General features: G+C 42.5%; 3 protein-coding genes across 7 annotated transcripts in view; 2 read left to right on the top strand and 1 right to left on the bottom strand.

Moving 5' to 3' along the window:
- The window catches only part of LOC140588675 (polymeric immunoglobulin receptor-like), a 233,436-nt gene that overhangs the window by 127,344 nt on the left and 84,916 nt on the right, over positions 1-21,176 (top strand). The gene's annotated exons all lie outside the window — the stretch shown is intronic.
- The window catches only part of LOC140588677 (polymeric immunoglobulin receptor-like), a 76,977-nt gene that overhangs the window by 39,225 nt on the left and 16,576 nt on the right, over positions 1-21,176 (top strand). The gene's annotated exons all lie outside the window — the stretch shown is intronic.
- LOC111860194 (polymeric immunoglobulin receptor-like) lies at positions 363-19,998 on the bottom strand. The gene is made up of 11 exons (XM_072710482.1): positions 19,878-19,998; positions 16,518-16,646; positions 14,463-14,783; positions 9,897-10,208; positions 8,785-9,099; positions 5,339-5,422; positions 3,860-3,906; positions 3,621-3,689; positions 3,247-3,306; positions 2,873-2,959; positions 363-2,541 (listed from the first exon to the last, which is right to left on the bottom strand). Exons 2-10 carry the CDS (start codon positions 16,561-16,563, stop codon positions 2,876-2,878), a joined length of 1,338 nt encoding a protein of 445 aa, XP_072566583.1. The 5' UTR covers positions 16,564-16,646; positions 19,878-19,998; the 3' UTR covers positions 363-2,541; positions 2,873-2,875.

The following is a 21,176-nucleotide window of genomic DNA, read 5'->3' as shown; positions in this document are numbered from 1 at the left end:
CCATCCATCCATTTTCTATACCTGCTTGTCCTGTGCAGGGTCATGAGGGCCCGCAACCACGGACGTTATGGGCGTAAGGCAGGGAATAGCCCAGGATGGGGCACCAACCCCTCACAGGGCAAACACACCATTCACACACACATGTTCACCTACGGGCAATATGGTAACTCCAATTCGCCTCAGCATATTTTTGGACTTTTGGGGGGATACCAGAATACAGTGATGCCTGCGGTTTTCTCTTGTGCATGAGCATAAAGCAGCTAATGCTTAAGAGAAATAACAGAACTGTCATCATACAGGATGTGAGGGTGAGACTCTGCAGAAACACTGTGTGCTGCATACAGAGGGTCTGACCTCAGGCCTTTGGTTCAGTCTTTATTATGTTTTATACCTTTTAAGTACAACTACAGTAAGTCCATTTAATCTCCGGATTTTATGACAATCGCTGATCAGATTTCAATTTAGGATAATTTTCCTGTAAGTTTTAGATCAAACAGGCCATACCAACCTAGAGGTTCCCACCTCATACAATCTATATTAACTAATTCAGAATTTAACTTACACCGTGCATGCTGATGACTCACATCAGTGCATAGAATAGGTGGTTATTGTTGCACACCACCAGATGTTGACACTTTTATGTAAGTTTTACATATGTTACATTCCAAATGTCCCATCTGGACAGCACATCCTAACCCTAGACAGAGTTAGGCTTGGCCATTAGTTCACTAGAATAACATTCTCAATTAATCATTTGTAAATTACAATTAGTGGTTGGCTTGGTTCATTACAGTAATCTGCTATCCATGTTTAACAATATGCATATCAATTCATTCGTTTGATATAAAAAGTAGAGGACAAAGATCCTCCTTTTTCCCTCCACCCTACCCGCCTCCCCGTCAACAACTAGCACCACTCTCTCCCACGGCCAGTCGAGTGTGAGATGTGAAACACCAGTACACAGACTACGGGAGCTGGGACTGGCTGTGCTTGCAAGCATTTTCTATGCCATTGTCTCAAAATATGGGCATAAAAAATAACTGAATGCATGGCGGATCCCCGTTTCTCTCTGTATCCTGTGTGTCATATAAACCAGCTCCCCACAGCTCAGCAACCTTAGTCCTCCTCTTTAGACACAGGTGTCCTCCTTTCTGAGCCTTAGTCCTCCTAGTTGGACACAGGTGTCCTCCTTTCTGATCCTTAGTCCTCCTTTTTGGACACAGATGTCCTCCTTTCTGAGCCTTAGTCCTCCATTTTGGACACAGGTGTCCTTTCTGAGCCTTAGTCCTCCTTTTTGGACACAGATGTCCTCCTTTCTGAGCCTTAGTCCTCCATTTTGGACACAGGTGTCCTTTCTGAGCCTTAGTCCTCCTTTTTGGGCACAGGCGTCCTCCTTTCTGAGCCTTAGTCCTCCATTTTGGACACAGGTGTCCTTTCTGAGTCTTAGTCCTCCTTTTTGGACACAGATGTCCTCCTTTCTGAGCCTTAGTCCTCCATTTTGGACACAGGTGTCCTTTCTGAGTCTTAGTCCTCCTTTTTGGACACAGGTGTCCTCCTTTCTGAGCCTTAGTCCTCCATTTTGGACACAGGTGTCCTTTCTGAGTCTTAGTCCTCCTTTTTGGACACAGGTGTCCTCCTTTCTGAGCCTTAGTCCTCCTAGTTGGACACAGGTGTCCTCCTTTCTGATCCTTAGTCCTCCTTTTTGGACACAGATGTCCTCCTTTCTGAGCCTTAGTCCTCCTTTTTGGACACAGGTGTCCTGCTTTCTGAGCCTTAGTCCTCCTTTTTCGACACAGGCGTCCTCCTTTCTGAGCCTTAGTCCTCCTTTTTCGACACAGGCCATACAATTGGCCAATGTGCCAGCCCTCAATTTTGATTGACAATAGTCATCCTACAACATTAGGACCTTGGGGGGTGGGTGGGGTATGCAGGGATCTCATGCTCACCCAATTTTAATGCACCTCAGTTATCAATACAATCATACACCATATCAGTAAAGCTTTTATCCTGAAATGTGATATGATGGTAACAGTGCAGCTTTTAATTCCACAGTAAGAGGACAGCAGGGAGGCAGTGAAACAGTGAAGCTGCTCCAGCAGGGGGCAGTAAAGGGCGTAAGAAGAGCATAGAATTAAAGTCAGAGAGCTTAGGGCTCACTGAACCCCACCGGTACATACTGTATGTACATACAAGGAAATACAGACATTGGCAAACATTTTATATTATACCTCACATTTACATTTATCTTATTTAGCAGATGCTTTTGTTGAAAGTGACATATAAGTGAGACAAATAGCATCTTGATCATGGTTCAAATGAACAACAGCCATGAATGTGTGTTTCATACCGGCTGATTCTTACTGTCACACTGTAATGTGACAGTGCTGCATGCCATTTAAATACAGCTGACATCACTGTAAGATGCTCCTCTCTGGTGATTATCCCTCCCCATCACTGCAGTATCTGTGTGTCCCTCACAGCTCTCACCCTGAGTAGCAGCTCCCCACATGTAGAGGAGCCTCTCTGTGTTGCTGCCCCCTACTGGACAAGGAACAGATAAGTATTAACATCTGCTACTTGATTCATCAGTTCAGTTCAGCTTCTGAGGCACTAACATCTTCCTTAGCATTTCAGGGAGTTTAGTGTGTTAATGTTACTGCTACAGGAACAGAAAATGAACCAGAGCGATAGATTAATCTGGGAAACCTCTTTAGTTCACTTACATCTGGTTTATAATTTGAAGCCAAATTAGCTGCATGTATGATGCTGTAAGTGTGGCTCTATACAGTGTCAAAGGAAACATACGACACATATGAAGCATCACAGACTAAATGTATCACAGCTCATGTTAGAGCAGATTGTCCAAACTCACCTCTCAGTGCTTCCGGGCGACTGAGCTGTAGATCACATCGCTGGCTGGGGTTACAGCAGGACGCTGTGAAGAACATCTAGAAGACACCTGCTGAGAGCGTTTAGCTGTTTACAGTGGAGGTACAAGACCAACCTTTGTACAGAGACCACAAATCCATAAACTCCCAAACCTCCCATGTGAGTCACTGTGAAATATCAGGGTATCATGGTACTTCTTGGTACATCACAGCTAATTCTGATACACATGGATCTGACAGATCAGCTGAGGTGTAGATGTTCCTGCCCAGTCAGCACATTATTGATATACGTGTCACTCTCATTGTGATACTGGTCCTATGCCTGAACCAAACACTGATTTACATGAAACCATCTTACCTCTGGGTCTGACAGGACAATGGAGCTGTAGGTGACATCAGCACCAGGCTCCACAGAGGCCTGAGAGAGGATCACATTATGACCATGTATCTCTGCAGAACCACCTGTCCATTCTTTAACTGACAGCAGTGGAACATCATTATTGATGAATTGGTGATAATCTGTATCAGTTCATTTTAGTACATTTATAGATATTATCAATTTGAGTTCTTTTTTTCAAATTTCAAAACATTTTAACTGCAATGTAACAAATGGATTATGAAAATGTAATACATTAAATACAGTTGCTTCACATACTGATATTACATTTGTACATTTTGATACACAGGCTGCTCTCAGTAGTCTCACTGTATGTATTTTATTCCTGTGTTTACCTGATTTGGGGGGGCTCTCTCAATGATTCCAGTTCTGTCTACAGCTGCATATTCATGGTCTGGATTCAACTAGAAAAAAGTCACATGTCGGATTTCAAAACAATCACACCACAAAGTAACAAACTTCTTAATGCCAAACTGGCTGTTAACAGGGTCTGGATTCTGTTTTTCTCTTCTTAAAAAAGAAGAAACACTACAGAATCTTATAGAGTTCCTTCCCTTATGAAATATAAACTCACTGTTAATTCTCTGCTTCCTGGATGTTGTTTCCTGGCAATTTTTTTCTCTACAAGGAAACAAATCAGGACAAAAAGAAACAGAAAATTATTCTGCTCACACCAGTGTCTCTGCTCTTAACTGATACAGTTAATTCTCTGAGTACAAACACATGTTCATTCCCTCATAATTAACATCTGAAAATATTATCTAGTCTAATAATCATAAAACTATCTACACAGATGTATGTGAGCGACTGGCATCTCAGGTTAAACTTCGCAGGTAACCCAGTTAATGAATCCCAGCTGGCCTGGTTGGAGTAACTAACTCGTTTAGGGTTTTATAAGCTCAGCTGGCTGGACACAGACTCAGTGGGTCAGAGGAAAACCTGCAGGATCATGGAGGAAAGTCTCCTTCAGGGCTGCTGTGCTCTGATTTCCTCAGGCTCGGCACCAAGGTGTAACACTCTGCCCCCTCATCTCTGCATTCCAGTTTATATACTACAACACTACACTCTTTGTTGAAATTCTATAGTTCTGAATCGCATCCATGTGGTAGCGAGTGGACATGCTCCTTATTTGCACTGTCAAAGATGAACAGTGATCGTGTATGGAAATCAGAACACAGACTCAGTGGGGGGAGGGTCCCCCACATCAGGTTACTCCCCAGACCCGACGTCGATAAGCCCTTGTGGTGACGCGTGGGCATTGCCTGGCGCCGCAGTGCAATAGAGGAAACAGCTTTCTGTACCATTTTTGTCTGTTTAGTTTCATATACAATGAAAGGCAGTTTTACTGAATGAATGGTCAGCAAGTGCATCTCCCAGCATGGATCATGTTAGTATTTAATGTTATTTCTTAATATGGCTATTTTGAAGTCATTGTGACACCGTGATATCGTCCCCTCTACCAAACTGCAGTATTGAGTGATGTCTACATGTGAGTTAAGTACTTACCCTCATTGAGGATGTGGACTAAATTGATAACCTTTCCATTCTCTCCCAGTGTAATTCAATTGTTCGAATGTGCTTGTGTGTGTCACGTTTGCCTTTATCAAAGTGAAATAAAGAGCAAACGCTGTCTGATCCATATCACAGTGTCTCTATCTTGTGGTTTGTAATGGCCAGTCACCACAGCACTGTTCCCCCTTACGTAAATCCCGTTACGTAACATACTTCCTTCCCAAATTAGTACTGCGTCCATGCCTGGATTTCCTGTTTGCACCATTGCAGTCTTTAGTTCTGTTTTTAGTTTATGTTCTCAAAGGCACCATGATCCTGTTTTGTGTTTTAATGTTACTGTATAACCTGTGTGTCTGAATGCTACTGTCTGTGTCTCTGTCCAGCCGTCTTTGGAAAAGGATAAGGTTACTCCCCAGACCCGACGTCGGTAAGCCCTTGTGGTGACGCATTGTAGCTGCTGCTTACAGGTGTGCAGAGGGACATGCATCACTGCTCAGACAGTCAGGTCACTTATACACCGTCTGCGTCAGCAGATACTCACTGTGTTTGTCCCACACTTTCCATGTTATGATGATGATGATGATCAACAGCAGCACCAATAATCCCAGTCCTATATATAGAAACACTGGACCAAAGAGCTGAATTAGAGGGTGGATCTGAACAGTAAAGTCTTACATGCTTTATAGTAACAGGACCTGTATCTGATGAGACCATCAAAGCTGAGTTATGTGATGTCTCCTTTACAGGTAATGATATTGTGGAAGTATGAAACTATAAAAGGCAATTATATAAAACAAAAAGTTGCCCCTGAGAGCTGATACTGATGCATGCACCAGGGAAAAGGGGTGAACAGGTTGGACCTGAGCAGTAGGGAGGTGCATCCGCCAAGGGATCAAGCACACACTCTGCACACACCGATAACACAGCGTTATTTAGTGGGCAACTAAAAACACTGCCCTACAATTCAATGACATCCAACCCTCCCCCCTCAAACATGCGCTCCGCACACACCGATAACACAGCGTTATTTAATGGGCAACTAAAAACACTGCCCTACAATTCAATGGCATCCAACCCTCCCCCTCAAATAGCTGGCAGCGCAGATGAAATTAAACACAGGGCTACTGGTCAGGACACACGAATTAATCAATAATCAAAATCAAATATGAAATTAACGAATCCCAACACAATAAGATAAGCACAATACCGATAACATTGCAAGGAATCACAAACATGGAGGTGAACATGTGCTGAAGCAGAAACCACAGCGAACGGGAGAGCAGAAACAGGCAGGAGCAGAAACAGGCAGGAGCAGAAGCAGGCAGGAGCAGAAACAGGCAGGAGCAGAAACAGGCAGGAGCAGAGCAGCAGCGGCCAGCCTTGATTTCCAAATCCCTCCAGATAGTTGTTATTCCTACAACAGCAGCAAGACGCCAAGCGGCAGCTCACAACTACTAAACTGCATAAAACGGTTCCCCAAACTAGCCTGCTCACTAGTCACAGCCAACCACCATCCAGAAGCAGCCAGGAAGCAGACAGCATGGAGGATCATCTCAAAAGTCTATGGACCCACGACTCACACTGCAACATCAGCAGCCGAATGACACCACTGGATCCCAGGTGTCAAAAAGAGGGACATCTCTCCAGACAAGCGGCCAGTGTATGCAGTCACCCCACCACCGAGCACATGCTCAAACGGTGCCAAACTGCTCTCTTTACTGTATATCAACTGCAATAATTACAATCATGCAAAATAGGCACAGCAAAGACATTTCAGCTGTAGCAGATAATCCAACCTGCTACAATATGTAAGTTAATCACATAAAACTACAGCCATCCACCCATCTATCTTCTATCTGCTCCTCCTGGTCAGGGATGTGGGGCCTGGAGCCGATCCCAGGCAGGACAGGGCTCAGGGATGGAGGACATCCTGGACGGGATGCCAGTCAGTCACAGGGCACATAGACACACTCTCTCTATTAGAGACACCAATTAGCCTGACTGCATGTCTTTGGACTGAGGGAGGAAACACAGCACATGGAGGACATGCAAACTCCACACACACAGAGCAGAAGCCAGATTTAAACCCCTAAACATTTGAGTGTGAATCAACATCACCACCTACTGGGCCACCTGCAGGAAAACTATAATCTGGACAAATAACCCTATTCAGCAACACCTGATAAATAAGGGAATTTAAAGAAAGAAGAGCAACATTGACTGGAATGACTTCAGTGAAGCCAATCAGAAGCCCTGGGTCACAGTGGACGTCCACAGCAGGCTAAAAGCACGGACGTGGCCTTCAGGTCTGGTGACCCTGTGGCCCAAAGGACAGCTGGAGCCACTCTGTTATGGGCCATAAAAGCTGCAAGAAGGGCTTACGGACAAAAAATCCATGGCCTTTTCCACAACACCAGGGACACATAACATATGTGATAATTTCCCCCTGGGATTCAAAGTAAAATTTATTTATAAAGCACATGAAAAATAGCCAGTGCTGATCAAACTGTTGTACAATCATAAAATGTATAAAACAATCACAATTAAACATTAATGTCTATTACAAAACATAAATAAAAATACATGCGCGGTAGGCTCAAGCACACATAAAGGAGCCAATGTAAAATAAGACAACAACAAAATAAAAGAAATGTCTCACTCCAGCCTCTGTTGATCAACCCCTACATACTGTCTTTTACAGTTATCTAACCGGGAAGTTATGAAGGCATGGACGGCTTTTAAAGTTCTCATGAGAAAGAAAGACTCTGACCTTAGATATTAGTCTCAGTTGAAAAAAGCATGAACTCACAACAGCATTGATCAGTTTCTCAAATATAAAAAGAATCATCAAAGATCACACCTAGATTTTTGGCAGATGGAAACAAGAGGGCCAGGAGTATCACTGTTTCAGTTTTCTGTTCACTGAGCTGAAGAAAATTTTTTGCCATCCAGGATTTAATATCATTCATTAATATCCATTAATATCATAGATCAGGTGCACTGAGTTGCCCTGTACTGTCTTACGATTAATGGTAACACTTTACTTGATGGGGCACAAATAATTAGTAATAACTCAGTTACTACTGAAGCACAAATTATCAACAAATCATAAATATAGCTGGTTCTTGAGATAAAAGACACGTCATGATTCATTAATGATGAACAAACATGATATCAGTATGTAACTAAGACTTAGTTTGTGGTTAATTAATTCATAAGTAATAGTATAATACTATATTATTTCTGCCCTGTCAACTAAAGTATTACCAGATTCATAAATCAAATAATAAATTAATAAATAAAATTAATCTTAATCTTATACAGACCTTCGCAGATTACACCACCCCCTCACATGCCATGGATTGTGACACCTCCCTCCTTGACAGGCTTCACTAGCTCTTTGCCTGGTTTGATGTGTCACACAACAACGCAGAGAAGAGCACCCCTCCCACCAATGAACAGACACCCCACCCGTCCACAGCGGAAGTGAGGAACACTCTGTGTAACATGAACCCACGTAAGACTGCTGGTCCTGACAATATTCCAGGTGGGGTTCTTAGGGACTGTGCCCATGAGCTCACAGATGGCATGACAGACATCTTTAACACGTCACTCAGACAAGCATGTATCCCCAACTGCCTATAAACTGCCACAGTCATACGGTGCCTAAGCAGACAGCTGCTCCAGGGCTTAATGATTATCCACCCGTATCTCTCACTCCATCATAATGAAGTGCTTTGAGCGGCTGGTCATGTGACACATCAAAGCAAATCTCCCTGTCTCCTTTCATCCATACCAGTTTACTTCAGGTTACTTACTTCAACCTGGTGCTTGTTAGTAATACCCGGGCAAATGTGCCCCCCCCCAGACTGTCCCACAAAAAACAAAAAAAACCCTTGATGAGTGAAACATTTGGGGTCATTTATTATTTACCAATTTATACTGAAGCATTAATGATCCACATACAGATTTAAATTAATTACTTACGTTCAGTGACGGTTGTGGCTGTCTGACTGACAGTAATATGAACTGGGATCTGGTAGTATCTGTCAGCACACCAGTACCAGCCAGTGTCCTTCCTCTCCAGTCCCCTCATTGTCACACTGAAAGCTTTATTTTCTCTGTCATCCCTGATCAGGACAGGCCTCCCATCCAAACTCACAGATCTCTCTGATGCACAGGAGCCCCCGATCTTACACCACATCCTCTGACCATAATTGCTTATATAGCGACACTGAACACTGACATTGTCTCCTTCCACACCCGTCACCTCCTGTTTGTCCACTGACAGCTCTGGGGAACCTGAACACATAGATTAGGAACAAGCGTTGTGAATTTTACACAGTCCAAAATAAAATATACATATAAAATATAATATGTGTATGTATATATATATTTCAGCAGCTGTTATCCATATACCTAGCATTGTGTATATGTTTCTTTTTTTCTTACATTTTTACTTATATATTTATACAGTTTTAGAAATTGTTTTATATTGTTTTTATTATCTGTATTGTTATTTTTTTGTTGATCCTATGGATCCTGTCCTTTTTTGTACTGTCTTTTTTCATTATTGCTGCTGTTTCTCAAAGAAATTCCCCATTGTGGGATTAATAAAGTCTAATCTAATCTAATCTAATCTAATCTAATCTAATCTAATACAACATGGATAAGTTACACTTGTACCATGTTTATATGAGCCAGTTACATGTTTATATTAATGATACCATACTTTTTATAAACATATAAAACTAAACAAACAGACATATAAATAAAAGGACAGAGAGCTGGGGGCCGGATATTGAAACCACAAGCCTGGAAGTGTGAGGCCCCCACGCTGCCCCCAGTCTCTACCAGCTAGAGGGTAACTAGCTCCAAACCTGCTGCAGAGTGAAAGACAAATTTTAATTTATGCTGTTATTTTTCAAACCTTTCAATTATGCTGAATAAAAGTAAAAATTGAAATCTATTCCATACAATTTAAAAATATTTCTTAAATATTTTTATTCTTTCTGTGTTTGTCTCCTCCCTTTCTGACTGAATGACATGTTATATTCTGTGCATCTCATTGGCTACAGCCTGCAGTACAGACATCTTACCATCAGTGACTGACAGGTAAAGTGATGCTCCAGCATCTGAACCTCCACTGATCTTCACACCACAGGAGTAATAACCAGAGTCCCCAGCTGTGAGACTGTTCATGGTCACAGTAAAAACTCGCTGGTCAGGATCATCTCTGATTGACTCTTTACCCTCCTGTGGAGAGTCACTGTGTACTATGGGAGGACATGAATACCAAAGTCTCCCTCTGCACCAGTATTTCACATGAGTTTTATATCCGTCACCATAGAAACATGGGATGGTGACAGATCCTCCTCTCTGTACAGACACTTCTTTCACTGTGGACACACCTGCAGGGACAGTATGAAAATTACCAGGCTGATTAACTCTCACTCCCTCTTACAGCATTTATACACATATTAATAAAGAGTCAGTACCAGCCCACTGTATGTAACTGTACTTCACATTGCTGAAATTTTAAAACTTACATTGAATAAATTTTACTTTTACTAATGTAGGGCCCCCTAGACCAAACACTCGGTACTGAGAGGCGCCCTCGGCTCTGTGACTAACCCAGTACACAGTATCAATATCTCACTCTCCTGTAATCGTGTCCTTATTCACTTACCTGTACTAACTGAACGGTGATACTTTAACTTTAACCATACAATACTTGTGTTTGTGGCCACATGAAAAGGCCATATGCAACCTCCCAACATGAACTTGGTTTTTACCACTCAGGTATCCCAGTAACTCAGACAACCACTTCTTCGGATGTTGAAGTGACCAAAAGTATGAAATCATAATGGATTTGTAACAAAAAAATTGATATCAATATTACAGTACCAAGATAATATACTCAATTACTCCACACCATAAAATTCCATGAAATATTATAGCGCTTCTTTACATTGAGATATACGAACCCCAATACCTTTACTCACTGCCCTGCTTATGACACTTAATGTCTGATACGGGAACAATCTACAATATACAATAACACATTAACATTAGCTATATACTATATACATTATATTCAAAAGGATTTGTGGACACACTCTCACACGCAAACCCTCCCCAGTCCCAGCCGGCAAATAATCCGAACTTAAACTCAGCCGTTGGCCTGGATCGATGCTCACGTTCGGTGCAGCTCAAAACAATTAGCCTCTTCACTCCAATACCAGCAACTGAAAATAAAACTGGGTCCCTTAATCCAAAGTGTTCCTGTAGTAGGTAATTCACCGCACCGCCGATGTCTGCAGTCCGGTGTTCTGTCGAGTTGAGCTACTTTGTCGAGTTAGGCTACCTTAGTGCTAATCGATAGCCCTAACCCTAACTCTTGCCCTAATCCTAACCCTAACCCCCCAGAAACCCCTAAAACCCTTACTCTAAACCAGGGGTCAGGCAACCTTTTTGACATGGAGTGCCAATTATACACTCACCTAAAGGATTATTAGGAACACCTGTTCAATTTCTCATTAATGCAATTATCTAATCAACCAATCACATGGCAGTTGCTTCAATGCATTTAGGGGTGTGGTCCTGGTCAAGACAATCTCCTGAACTCCAAACTGAATGTCAGAATGGGAAAGAAAGGTGATTTAAGCAATTTTGAGCGTGGCATGGTTGTTGGTGCCAGACGGGCCGGTCTGAGTATTTCACAATCTGCTCAGTTACTGGGATTTTCACGCACAACCATTTCTAGGGTTTACAAAGAATGGTGTGCAAAGGGAAAAACATCCAGCATGCGGCAGTCCTGTGGGCAAAAATGCCTTGTTGATGCTAGAGGTCAGAGGAGAATGGGCCGACTGATTCAAGCTGATAGAAGAGCAACTTTGACTGAAATAACCACTCGTTACAACCGAGGTATGCAGCAAAGCATTTGTGAAGCCACAACACGCACAACCTTGAGGCGGATGGGCTACAACAGCAGAAGACCCCACTGGGTACCACTCATCTCCACTACAAATAGGAAAAAGAGGCTACAATTTGCACGAGCTCACCAAAATTGGACAGTTGAAGACTGGAAAAATGTTGCCTGGTCTGATGAGTCTCGATTTCTGTTGAGACATTCAAATGGTAGAGTCAGAATTTGGCATAAACAGAATGAGAACATGGATCCATCATGCCTTGTTACCACTGTGCAGGCTGGTGGTGGTGGTGGTGTAATGGTGTGGGGGATGTTTTCTTGGCACACTTTAGGCCCCTTAGTGCCAATTGGGCATCGTTTAAATGCCACGGCCTACCTGAGCATTCTTTCTGACCATGTCCATCCCTTTATGACCACCATGTACCCATCCTCTGATGGCTACTTCCAGCAGGATAATGCACCATGTCACAAAGCTCAAATCATTTCAAATTGGTTTCTTGAACATGACAATGAGTTCACTGTACTAAAATGGCCCCCACAGTCACCAGATCTCAACCCAATAGAGTATCTTTGGGATGTGGTGGAACGGGAGCTTCGTGCCCTGGATGTGCATCCCACAAATCTCCATCAACTGCAAGATGCTATCCTATCAAAATGGGCCAACATTTCTAAAGAATGCTTTCAGCACCTTGTTGAATCAATGCCACGTAGAATTAAGGCAGTTCTGAAGGCGAAAGGGGGTCAAACACCGTATTAGTATGGTGTTCCTAATAATCCTTTAGGTGAGTGTATATTTTCTTGTTAGTCCGCGTGCCATGTTAACGACGGGGGGGCGGGGCTACCATCGAGTAGTCAAACCAAAGCAGCAGGTGCGCCAAGCAACAGCCAATGACATTTCAACATCATAGAAGACGTCTGAAAATTTTTAATGTGTTTAATAATTAGGGTTGTGATCTAGAGACTTGCGCGGGACGAATTTTTCAGTCCTGCTCCTGCCCGCTCCCGCAAGATTCTGTCCCGCTCCCGCAAAAAAATATATATTATTTTCTCCAGCTCCCGCCCGCAAAATCCCGCAGGTAAACATATAAGTAGTTTTATTTTTATCGCTTCTTCCCGCTACTCTGTTATTTGTTTCACTTGCTTCCCTTTTGAGTGTATATAAAAAAGAAACGGAAAATAAACAAATATGTTTCGTTTTATTTGAGTTTAATTAAATGGATCCGATGATGAACATGGACACGAACGAGAAGCTTAAGCAGAACATAGAAATACACTCAGAACAGTTAGAAATAGGCTAATAATATTGCAATGAAACAAAATAATAATTAATGATGATTTCTCAAGTGGTCAAACAGAAAAGCATTTGGCCTAATACTGCTTCAGAGCGTTAGCCTTTAATTTAGTCGTTCTTGTTGCTTTTGTGCAGTAGATAAATAATAGAGTACTTGTTTTTAATAAATTAATTTTAAGATAATTCCATTTTGCGGGAGTCCCGCGATTAATTCTATTCTCCCGCAACCCGCACATACATGAGGACCTTACGGCCCGCACCCGCATTCACCCATCAAATCTTGTCCCGCGCCGCACTCGGTGCGTTGGGTCCAGCGGGTCCTGCGGTACTCTCGCGGGAGTGCAGGTCTCTGTTGTGATCATCGTCAGCGTGTCACCCGAAATTCCTCCGCGTGCCAGTTGTGGCACGCGTGCCTAGGGTTGCCGACCCCTGCCCTAACCCAAACCCCTAAAACCTAACCCTAACCCCCAAACGGTGGAACTGCACATGCGCAAAAAGGCTCGATAGTACATCTCGATCGGTAGCTCAACTCGTCAGAACACCGGGTACTGACGTCAGGACTCAGCTCCCCGTGGATATAAAGTCTGTGATCCCAACGCGCTCGGTAGTAGGTTCGCTTGCGAATCGCCGTGAAAGTGTTCGAAGCCCAGGATGAATGGCTGACTTCCACGGCTTCAAGTTCACGCTGTTTTACTCGGTCTCTTCACAAAATAAACTATACTCCGACAAATCTCTCCAGTCTCCAGAAATAAAACGTTTTTCACCTTCTAATAGTAACTATATCAGTACGTGCCGAAGACATTTGCCTTTCGCTCCTCTCCTTTTTGTGACGTACTTCAACATACAGAAATAACTTCAACATACAGTACAGAAATAACAAAATCCAATACATTTAATTTGCAAATATCAAAACAATGAGCTTTAGGCTACACATTTCACTGTGCGTATACAATTCTGAGATCAAAATTATTTTAACATGAATTCTAACACAACAGAAACCCATGTACATTTAACTACTACTCCCAGAACTCCTTCAACTCAAATGAATATCCGAAAAGAAATACTGCCTGAACTTATTTGCTTATTTATTTCTTATTTCACAATGAACTTCCTAGTCCAAATGTTTAATTATGAACTGTATTAAATTTTACTTTAACCTATTAAGGAATGATTAGGTGTCAGAGTCTTTAGCTGTCAGACTTATCATATCTTACCCCCTGAATTAGCCCACTGAAACTGACACTATTACTTCTACATATTTATTATTTTGAATATAATGTTGAACTGGTTCTATATAAATAACATCTTACAACATTAAAATATAATGTTTTCTAAAATATTTTTTTCCTTCAGTGTTTGTATTAATGTCCTTCCTTTCTGACTGAATGACATGTTACATACTGTGCATCTCATTGGCTACAGTCTGCAGTACAGACATCTTACCCTCAGTGACTGACAGGAAAACCCGATCTCCAACATCTGAACCTCCACTGATCTTCACACCACAGGAGTAATAACCAGAGTCCCCAGCTGTCAGATTGTTGATGGTCACAGTGAAGACTCGCTGGTCAGGATCATCTCTGATTGACACTTTACCCTCCTGTGGAGAGTCACTGTGTACTATGGGAGTACATGAACTCACATTATACCCTCTGCACCAGTATTTCACATGAGTTTTATATCTGTCACCATAGAAACATGGGATGGTGACAGATCCTCCTCTCCATGCAGACACCCAGCTCAATGTGGACACACTGTCAGCCCCTGCGGGGAATAAATAAATAAATATTTTCACATCACAGCATCTCTAAGTAATAATGCTTGGTTTGTATAATACTTGGATTAAGGTCACATGTGTTTAGCAGAACCATGGGAATGCTGTAAAAGACACAGACTGTCATTTTGGCATAAGGACAAGAGAGAGACACAGGAAAACAAAATGGTGTCTGATCTTGGGAAGAGCTGCAGCAGGATGTGGGATCGGGAACCTGAGCCTGGGAGTGTGTTCTAGGGTCAGAGAGGAAAACCAGGACCTTAAATCATTAGTAAAAGGCCCAGATGAGGTGAATGAATGGGCTCGTCACTGTGTGGGATGGCCACACCCCTTCAGTACTATGGCCTTACTTGTAAACATATCCAATGCTGTGATACAGGCCCTCTCCTATTCCCTCTATACATGCTTCCTTTGGGCTCCATTTGCAAATGTTATAATGTAAAATATCATTGCTATGCCGGTGATACGCAGCTCTATCTGCCATTAAAACCTGGTGACTGCTGCTCTCTGACGGCCCTTTCTGACTGTCTTGAGGATATTAAGAACAGGAGGGCAATTTCTGTGTAATTGAAAGTCCCACAAGCCACTGGGAACCAAGCAAGTTGAAGACTTAGTTTAGTTTTTTTTAATTCTCCTGAGCCACCGGAAACTAAAATAGAAATATAAGGAAAAATAATAATAATAATAATAAATAGAAAATATAAACTAAAATAGAACATGCCCAGCTTTACTGCTGCCCGTCTGCAAACATCATACAGGTTACAGTCAGCCTACACAGATAATCTGTGTCCATCATGCTGGGGGGTCTAGACTGTTGGGTGAGGAAGATGGAGTCGTCATCCTCCTCTTCCTCTATATAGGCCATGTCCAGGAGGTCAGTGTTGCCCCCCCCCCCCCCTCCACCCATGTCCTCATCACCCAGTTCTTCCTCCCCTTCGGAGGGTAAATCCTCCCAGGATTCAGTTTCCATCATGTCTGTCCAGCTAAAAGCAGCTCATAGTTGATGGATGTTAGCTGTGTCTTGGGCAGTAGCTCTGGTCAGGCCTGAGCCCTGTTTGTTAGCTAGTGGCACTCAGTCTGCTTTCCGGAATTTTCTCTGGCATTGATGCACAGTGAATGTATATATGTGGGTCTGCAAAATGACGTCTGAGAGTGTTTATCGCCCATACACACTACACAGAGAGGGTGGTGGTCCCTGACCAGGGTAGTGACTCCACATGGAGCCGGACATGGGTGCAATACAGCCTCACCGGCTTTCAGCTCATGACCTTCAGTGGGAATAATAACTGTCAGCATAGTGGCTTGAGAGGAAGGTGACCGATAATGAGGAATCATTAATCCCAAAGTCTCATCACAACAGAATACTCGGTTAGTTTGTTACTTTAGCAAGACAGGGTTTGGTCTGTCTGATAGGGGAGTCGGCTTGTTGTAACACATGATTTGGTCTGGAAGCATGTGAATTCAGGAGAAATATTACAATCATTAATACATACAAATAACGTAAAGTAACTATATCAAGTGATTCCATTTGCAAGCTCGATTTTTTAAAATATGTACAAAGTGGTTTGTTATGAACACCTGCAAGAATGCAAATACTATTTGCAATTTTCAAGACAATGTTACTCGAAGCAGCCATTTCCAAATCTTTTCACAATTTACTTACAGCAATTTCTTCTGACGTAGAGAGATCTCTACTCAGTACCACTGTAATGAGAGACACTCACCTGTGAGCCCAGCAATGAGAAGAAACAGGAGCATCAGAGGATCCATACGTGTGTGTGTCACTGAGCCCAGATCTGTGGAGACTGACACTCACTTCCTCATCCTCTGTACCTTCACTGTCTCTGTCGTTTCTATTCTCACACGCAGCAGTCAGAGCGAAGGGGGAGTGGACACTTTACACAGGAAGTGACAAAACCACAAGGCTGAATGTTTAGCACCAAATACTTCAGTAAGTCATTCCATTATTATTCCTCTGTGCAGCATAAAGTAAACTATCAAAGCACAAACTAATTAAAATAAAAATTTCAGCAGGAGCAAAGATGACTTCTTGAATTACAGTTAATATCTATTAATATTGTCCCTCTATCATTTATGTGACTCACAGATGTTTTCTGCAAATACAAAAATAAACAGTGAAATGAAGAACTGAGAGGGAGAGACTGTAAAACACTGCATTGTGGGCCAGTACACACTGTCAGAGGCTATTGTTACAGCCCTGCCTTGTAGCAGCATGGCTGGCTGCTGTTTGCTAACTCATGTGTCCTTTAATGCAGTTCCCTCATTGGCTGATGGTGCCTGATGGCGTACAGCTGGGGAGGAGCCTTTATCAGCCTTGCAGACTGCAGCCCGCGGTCGGCTCCCTTGTTCCCTCTGCCCCGTTTCTTGTTCCAGGCGTCTGTTTTACAGTTAGATTGCAGGCAAAGCTTTTAGTGCCCGTCTCTAACTTTGCTCTGCTGTTGCATACATGCACACCACTTCCAGGGCCTCCCTTGCTCTCACACTGATATACTGACAGACCAGGTACATCTCATGTGATGTTTTAACCCTTAGCCTATTAATAAAGGCTGTTTTGTACTGTGTGATGGTCCACTTTGTTCTGGCCTTGAGCCAACTCACGACACTATAATCTTTACATTGTTTGTTTGTGCACTGATGTAATATCTGTGTATTTCTTGTCTGATGAAAGGAAACATTTTGATGTTGCTTTTGTCTTACTGTTTACAAGAACAAATATTTAAATAACATTAGAAATTTAATTCTGATATATTTAACTTCCTCATTTTTCTCTCGTACATGAGCATAAAGCAGCTTAATCATTAGCATGACGCAGAAGTTATTCTCAGAATAAGCAGAAATGTCATCATACAGGATGTGAGGGTGAGACTCTGCAGAAACACTGTGTGCTGCATACAGAGGGTCTGACCTCAGGCCTTTGGTTCAGTCTTTATTATGTTTTATACAGTTTGTTAAGCATCACTGCAGTAGGTCCGCAGGCCTTGCAGGCCCCGTCGGTCTGAGCTCTGGCAAGCCTGCAATGTTCCACCCATTGTCCTAAGGCAAAGGTCCGCCGGATCCGACAAGACTGGACCCAAATCACCAGATCACCACATCAAAAGGGACACCTCACCCCCACTGGGCGGCCAGAACCCCGCAGCCAAATTCCAGTGACAAGGCCTGGCTGTGTCAAGACACAGATGCATCCTACACTCGCTGACTCACACTAACACAGAAGGTATTACCTCAGACTAACATTAGGGACACATACACCCATGTTTGGTCTCGTTTGAATGGTCACAGTATGACGGGCACAATACTCTCAACCTTAAAGCGGTATGTTTTCACATAAGAGAAATATAGAATGTAAGACTAAACACACCCAAGTGGAGGATCTTATCACCTGGTAGAACAAAGGAATTCTCACATTCCTCCTAAAGCAATTTGATTGGCTGAAGGTCAACAGTTCTCCAGGACACACACACAAGTTCAAAACAGTCCCTAAAATAATCAATCACAACCTTTGATACAGTCTGTCACCTGGTTTGGAATACTTAAGGAAGAGCTCCAGAGTAGCACAGGGAGTCACTCTGTAATCAGAGCTCCCACATAGTGCTGTATGAATCTTCATCTGTAATCAGATATTTTCTCACTATGTGTCCACTCAGCTGAGGTATGGAATTGTTGTATTGTTTTTGATTGGATGATATAGTTTAGGACTTGTGGCCACATGTTAAAATTACATTATTGTTATATTTGGTTAAATTGATGTGTCTTGTATTAATTGTGAATAAACTGTGTTTTGATTACTTCTTGGCTGTCTGACTTTGCTAACCTCTGCATGTTTCCCGTAGATTGGGTTTATTTCTAACACTCTCTTGCAGCCTCTGACTCGACCCCGTTTCTCCGAACCCCGATGCGACTGCCCAAGCTGAGTTACAGTGAATACCGGCTCAGCCTCTGAGGCGCGCACACGCTGAGTTACGGCAAAGTACGGCAAACTGGCAATAGCAGCTCTGGCCAACTGCAAACTAATTAATCTCACTTTGATTGCAGGTACAGATATGGAGGTACTGGTGTATGTGATGATTTCTGCAGACTTTGTCAATCCAGCATATATCCTGCAGGTGGAATGAATTTGAACATTTCTGTGAACTGCTGCCACATAGTGGACACAGAAAACACTGCAATCATTTCTAAAATTATGCTGCTTTTCCATTGCCGCCAAGAACTGAGCCATACTCAGACCATATCGCAAAGAGACAGTTTTCCATTGCAAATTATTAGAGCTGTACCCGACCCGTACCCACACTGGCATGGCTTTGCTTACTAGCCGGGCTGAAAGTGTGACTAAACCGAGCTGGTGGCGTCATCACAATCTGATTGGTTAAAAAGCACTTATAGCGGTGATCTGCGTCGGTATGCAGGGATTATCTGAAGAACAAAAAAGCATATTCTATATATTACTCATTATTAGTAGTATTGTACATTGCGATGTATTGATGCATTCCTGATCGCTCTGAACTTGAAAAATTCCAACCTCCCACTTAAAAAAGTCCTATAGAATGGCTGAATGCAATGGATTCATAATTCAAATTTATACAAGCGAAAGTAATTTCACTAATATTTGATGATGAACATAACACAACAATTCTGACAGAGATGCTAATCAAAATTAGCACATAGTAAACCATGATGAATACCGTGTGAACAATTAATAAGCTTTGTTTTTACGGCATAGTTGGCAACGCCTTTACTGAGCCAACCCTTCAGCAGTGGAAAATCAAAGCAAGCCAGAACCAAGCTATAACTCATGTCTCTTTGCGGTTCGGGTCCGGTGCGGCCTAGTTCCTGTATGTCAGTGGAAAAGTGCCATTAGTCAGTCCAGATGTCTTTACTCTGAATATAATCTCTTACCTGACATTAATCCATATGAGATGCTGGTCCATTTCAGGGCTCATACACAGATAAGGGCAAAATTTAATGTTATCAATTAGTTTAGGGAATTTATATTCTCCAGATGTGTGCTGCTATTCATTACAAACAGGAAGTGAAAATACAATCATCCCAGAGTAAGTGATTCTCACCTGGAGGCCCATCAGAAGATGAAGAGGAGCATCAGAGGAGCCTTATGTGTGTCTCACTGACCTCAGATCTGTGGAGACTGACACTCACACCTTGGTTCTCCATAACTTTGCTTCATCTCTATGCTCACATACAACAGTCACAGTAAAGAGGGAAGGGTCACTTTATACATCACACAGGAAGTGATGCAACCACTGTGATGTTTTATACATAAAGGGGGCCCTTGTTCTCAAATATATTCCGGCTTTCAAAGTTCATCAGTCATAAAAAGTTACATTTCATGGGTTTAATATTGACATTGTTATATGAGTGCGTTGAAATTCTATTTAAATACTATGTGTTATGGTCAGACGGTGGATCTATCTGATATTCATCCATTCTTCACTGGAATACCTGGGTCATTATCACACAGTATTGTTGAGCCAGAGGCAACTGTATGTCCCAGAATGCCTCATGAGTGTGTGCATATAGCCCCTGTTTGTATTTGTCAGTGTAAATACTTGTTGTGCTGTGTATCCAGTTGTCCAGTTTGCCATTATCTGTGGTTGTACTCGGGTCTTGCCTGATCCTCGCGTGTCTTACCCATTGTGTAATTACCCGCCGTGTGTGTCACTTACTGTCCTTGGTATAACTTCCCCGTCTTTCCCTACCATTCGTGGTTTCACTGTGTTCTTGCGTGTGTGTGGTCCTTTTACTCAAGAGCACCATCATTTTACAATTGACATGCTGATCTCCAAACTGTATCTGACAGAGTGTGGAGGAGCAGGAGAGAGATCTCTACTCAGTTCCACTGTAATGAGAGACACTCACCTGTGAGCCCAGCAATGAGAAGAAACAGGAGCATCAGAGGATCCATACGTGTATCACTGATCCCCTCTCTCTCTCTCTCTCTCTCTCTCTCTCTCTTTTATTGAATATGAAAGTACATAGTATACATCAAGTAGTTACACCAGGGGAGAAGAGAAATAAAATAAAATGAAATAAAATAAAGAAAGAAAAGAAAAGAAAAAAATCACGGAAATGCTTTGTAAAGCAGAAAGGGTGTGTGTCTGACAGCCTTCTTCTTCAGTGAGCAGGAAATGGAGGAGATATAATGTTTTACATTAATAGACAGGTCAATAAAAGCAGGTTTTATATTCTGGAATTCTGATTTGTCAAGGTAAATGTCAACCTGCCTGGCCAGTCCTCGTGTGCGCCACGCCCCCTCATTACCCATGCGTACTACCCCGATTGTGATCACCTGTTTCCTGTTATTTCGACTTGTCTTGTATATTTCAGTTCACGTTCAAGTCTGTTTCCCC

The sequence above is a fragment of the Paramormyrops kingsleyae genome, chromosome 4 (genome assembly GCF_048594095.1).
Source record: "Paramormyrops kingsleyae isolate MSU_618 chromosome 4, PKINGS_0.4, whole genome shotgun sequence".
NCBI lineage: Eukaryota > Metazoa > Chordata > Actinopteri > Osteoglossiformes > Mormyridae > Paramormyrops > Paramormyrops kingsleyae.
The sequence above is the reverse complement of the archived record's forward strand: the minus strand, read 5'-3'. Positions and strand labels throughout refer to the sequence as shown.

Coding starts and splice junctions, on each gene's coding strand:
- LOC111860194 (XM_072710482.1), bottom strand. CDS start 16,563: ATGGATCCTCTGATGCTCCTGTTTCTTCTCATTGCTGGGCTCACAG. Junction 10,209..14,462: donor TTTCCTGTCAGTCACTGAGG/GTAAGATGTCTG, acceptor CTGTCCCTGCAG/GTGTGTCCACAGTGAAAGAA. Junction 2,960..3,246: donor TTGTCCTGTCAGACCCAGAG/GTAAGATGGTTT, acceptor CGCTCTCAGCAG/GTGTCTTCTAGATGTTCTTC.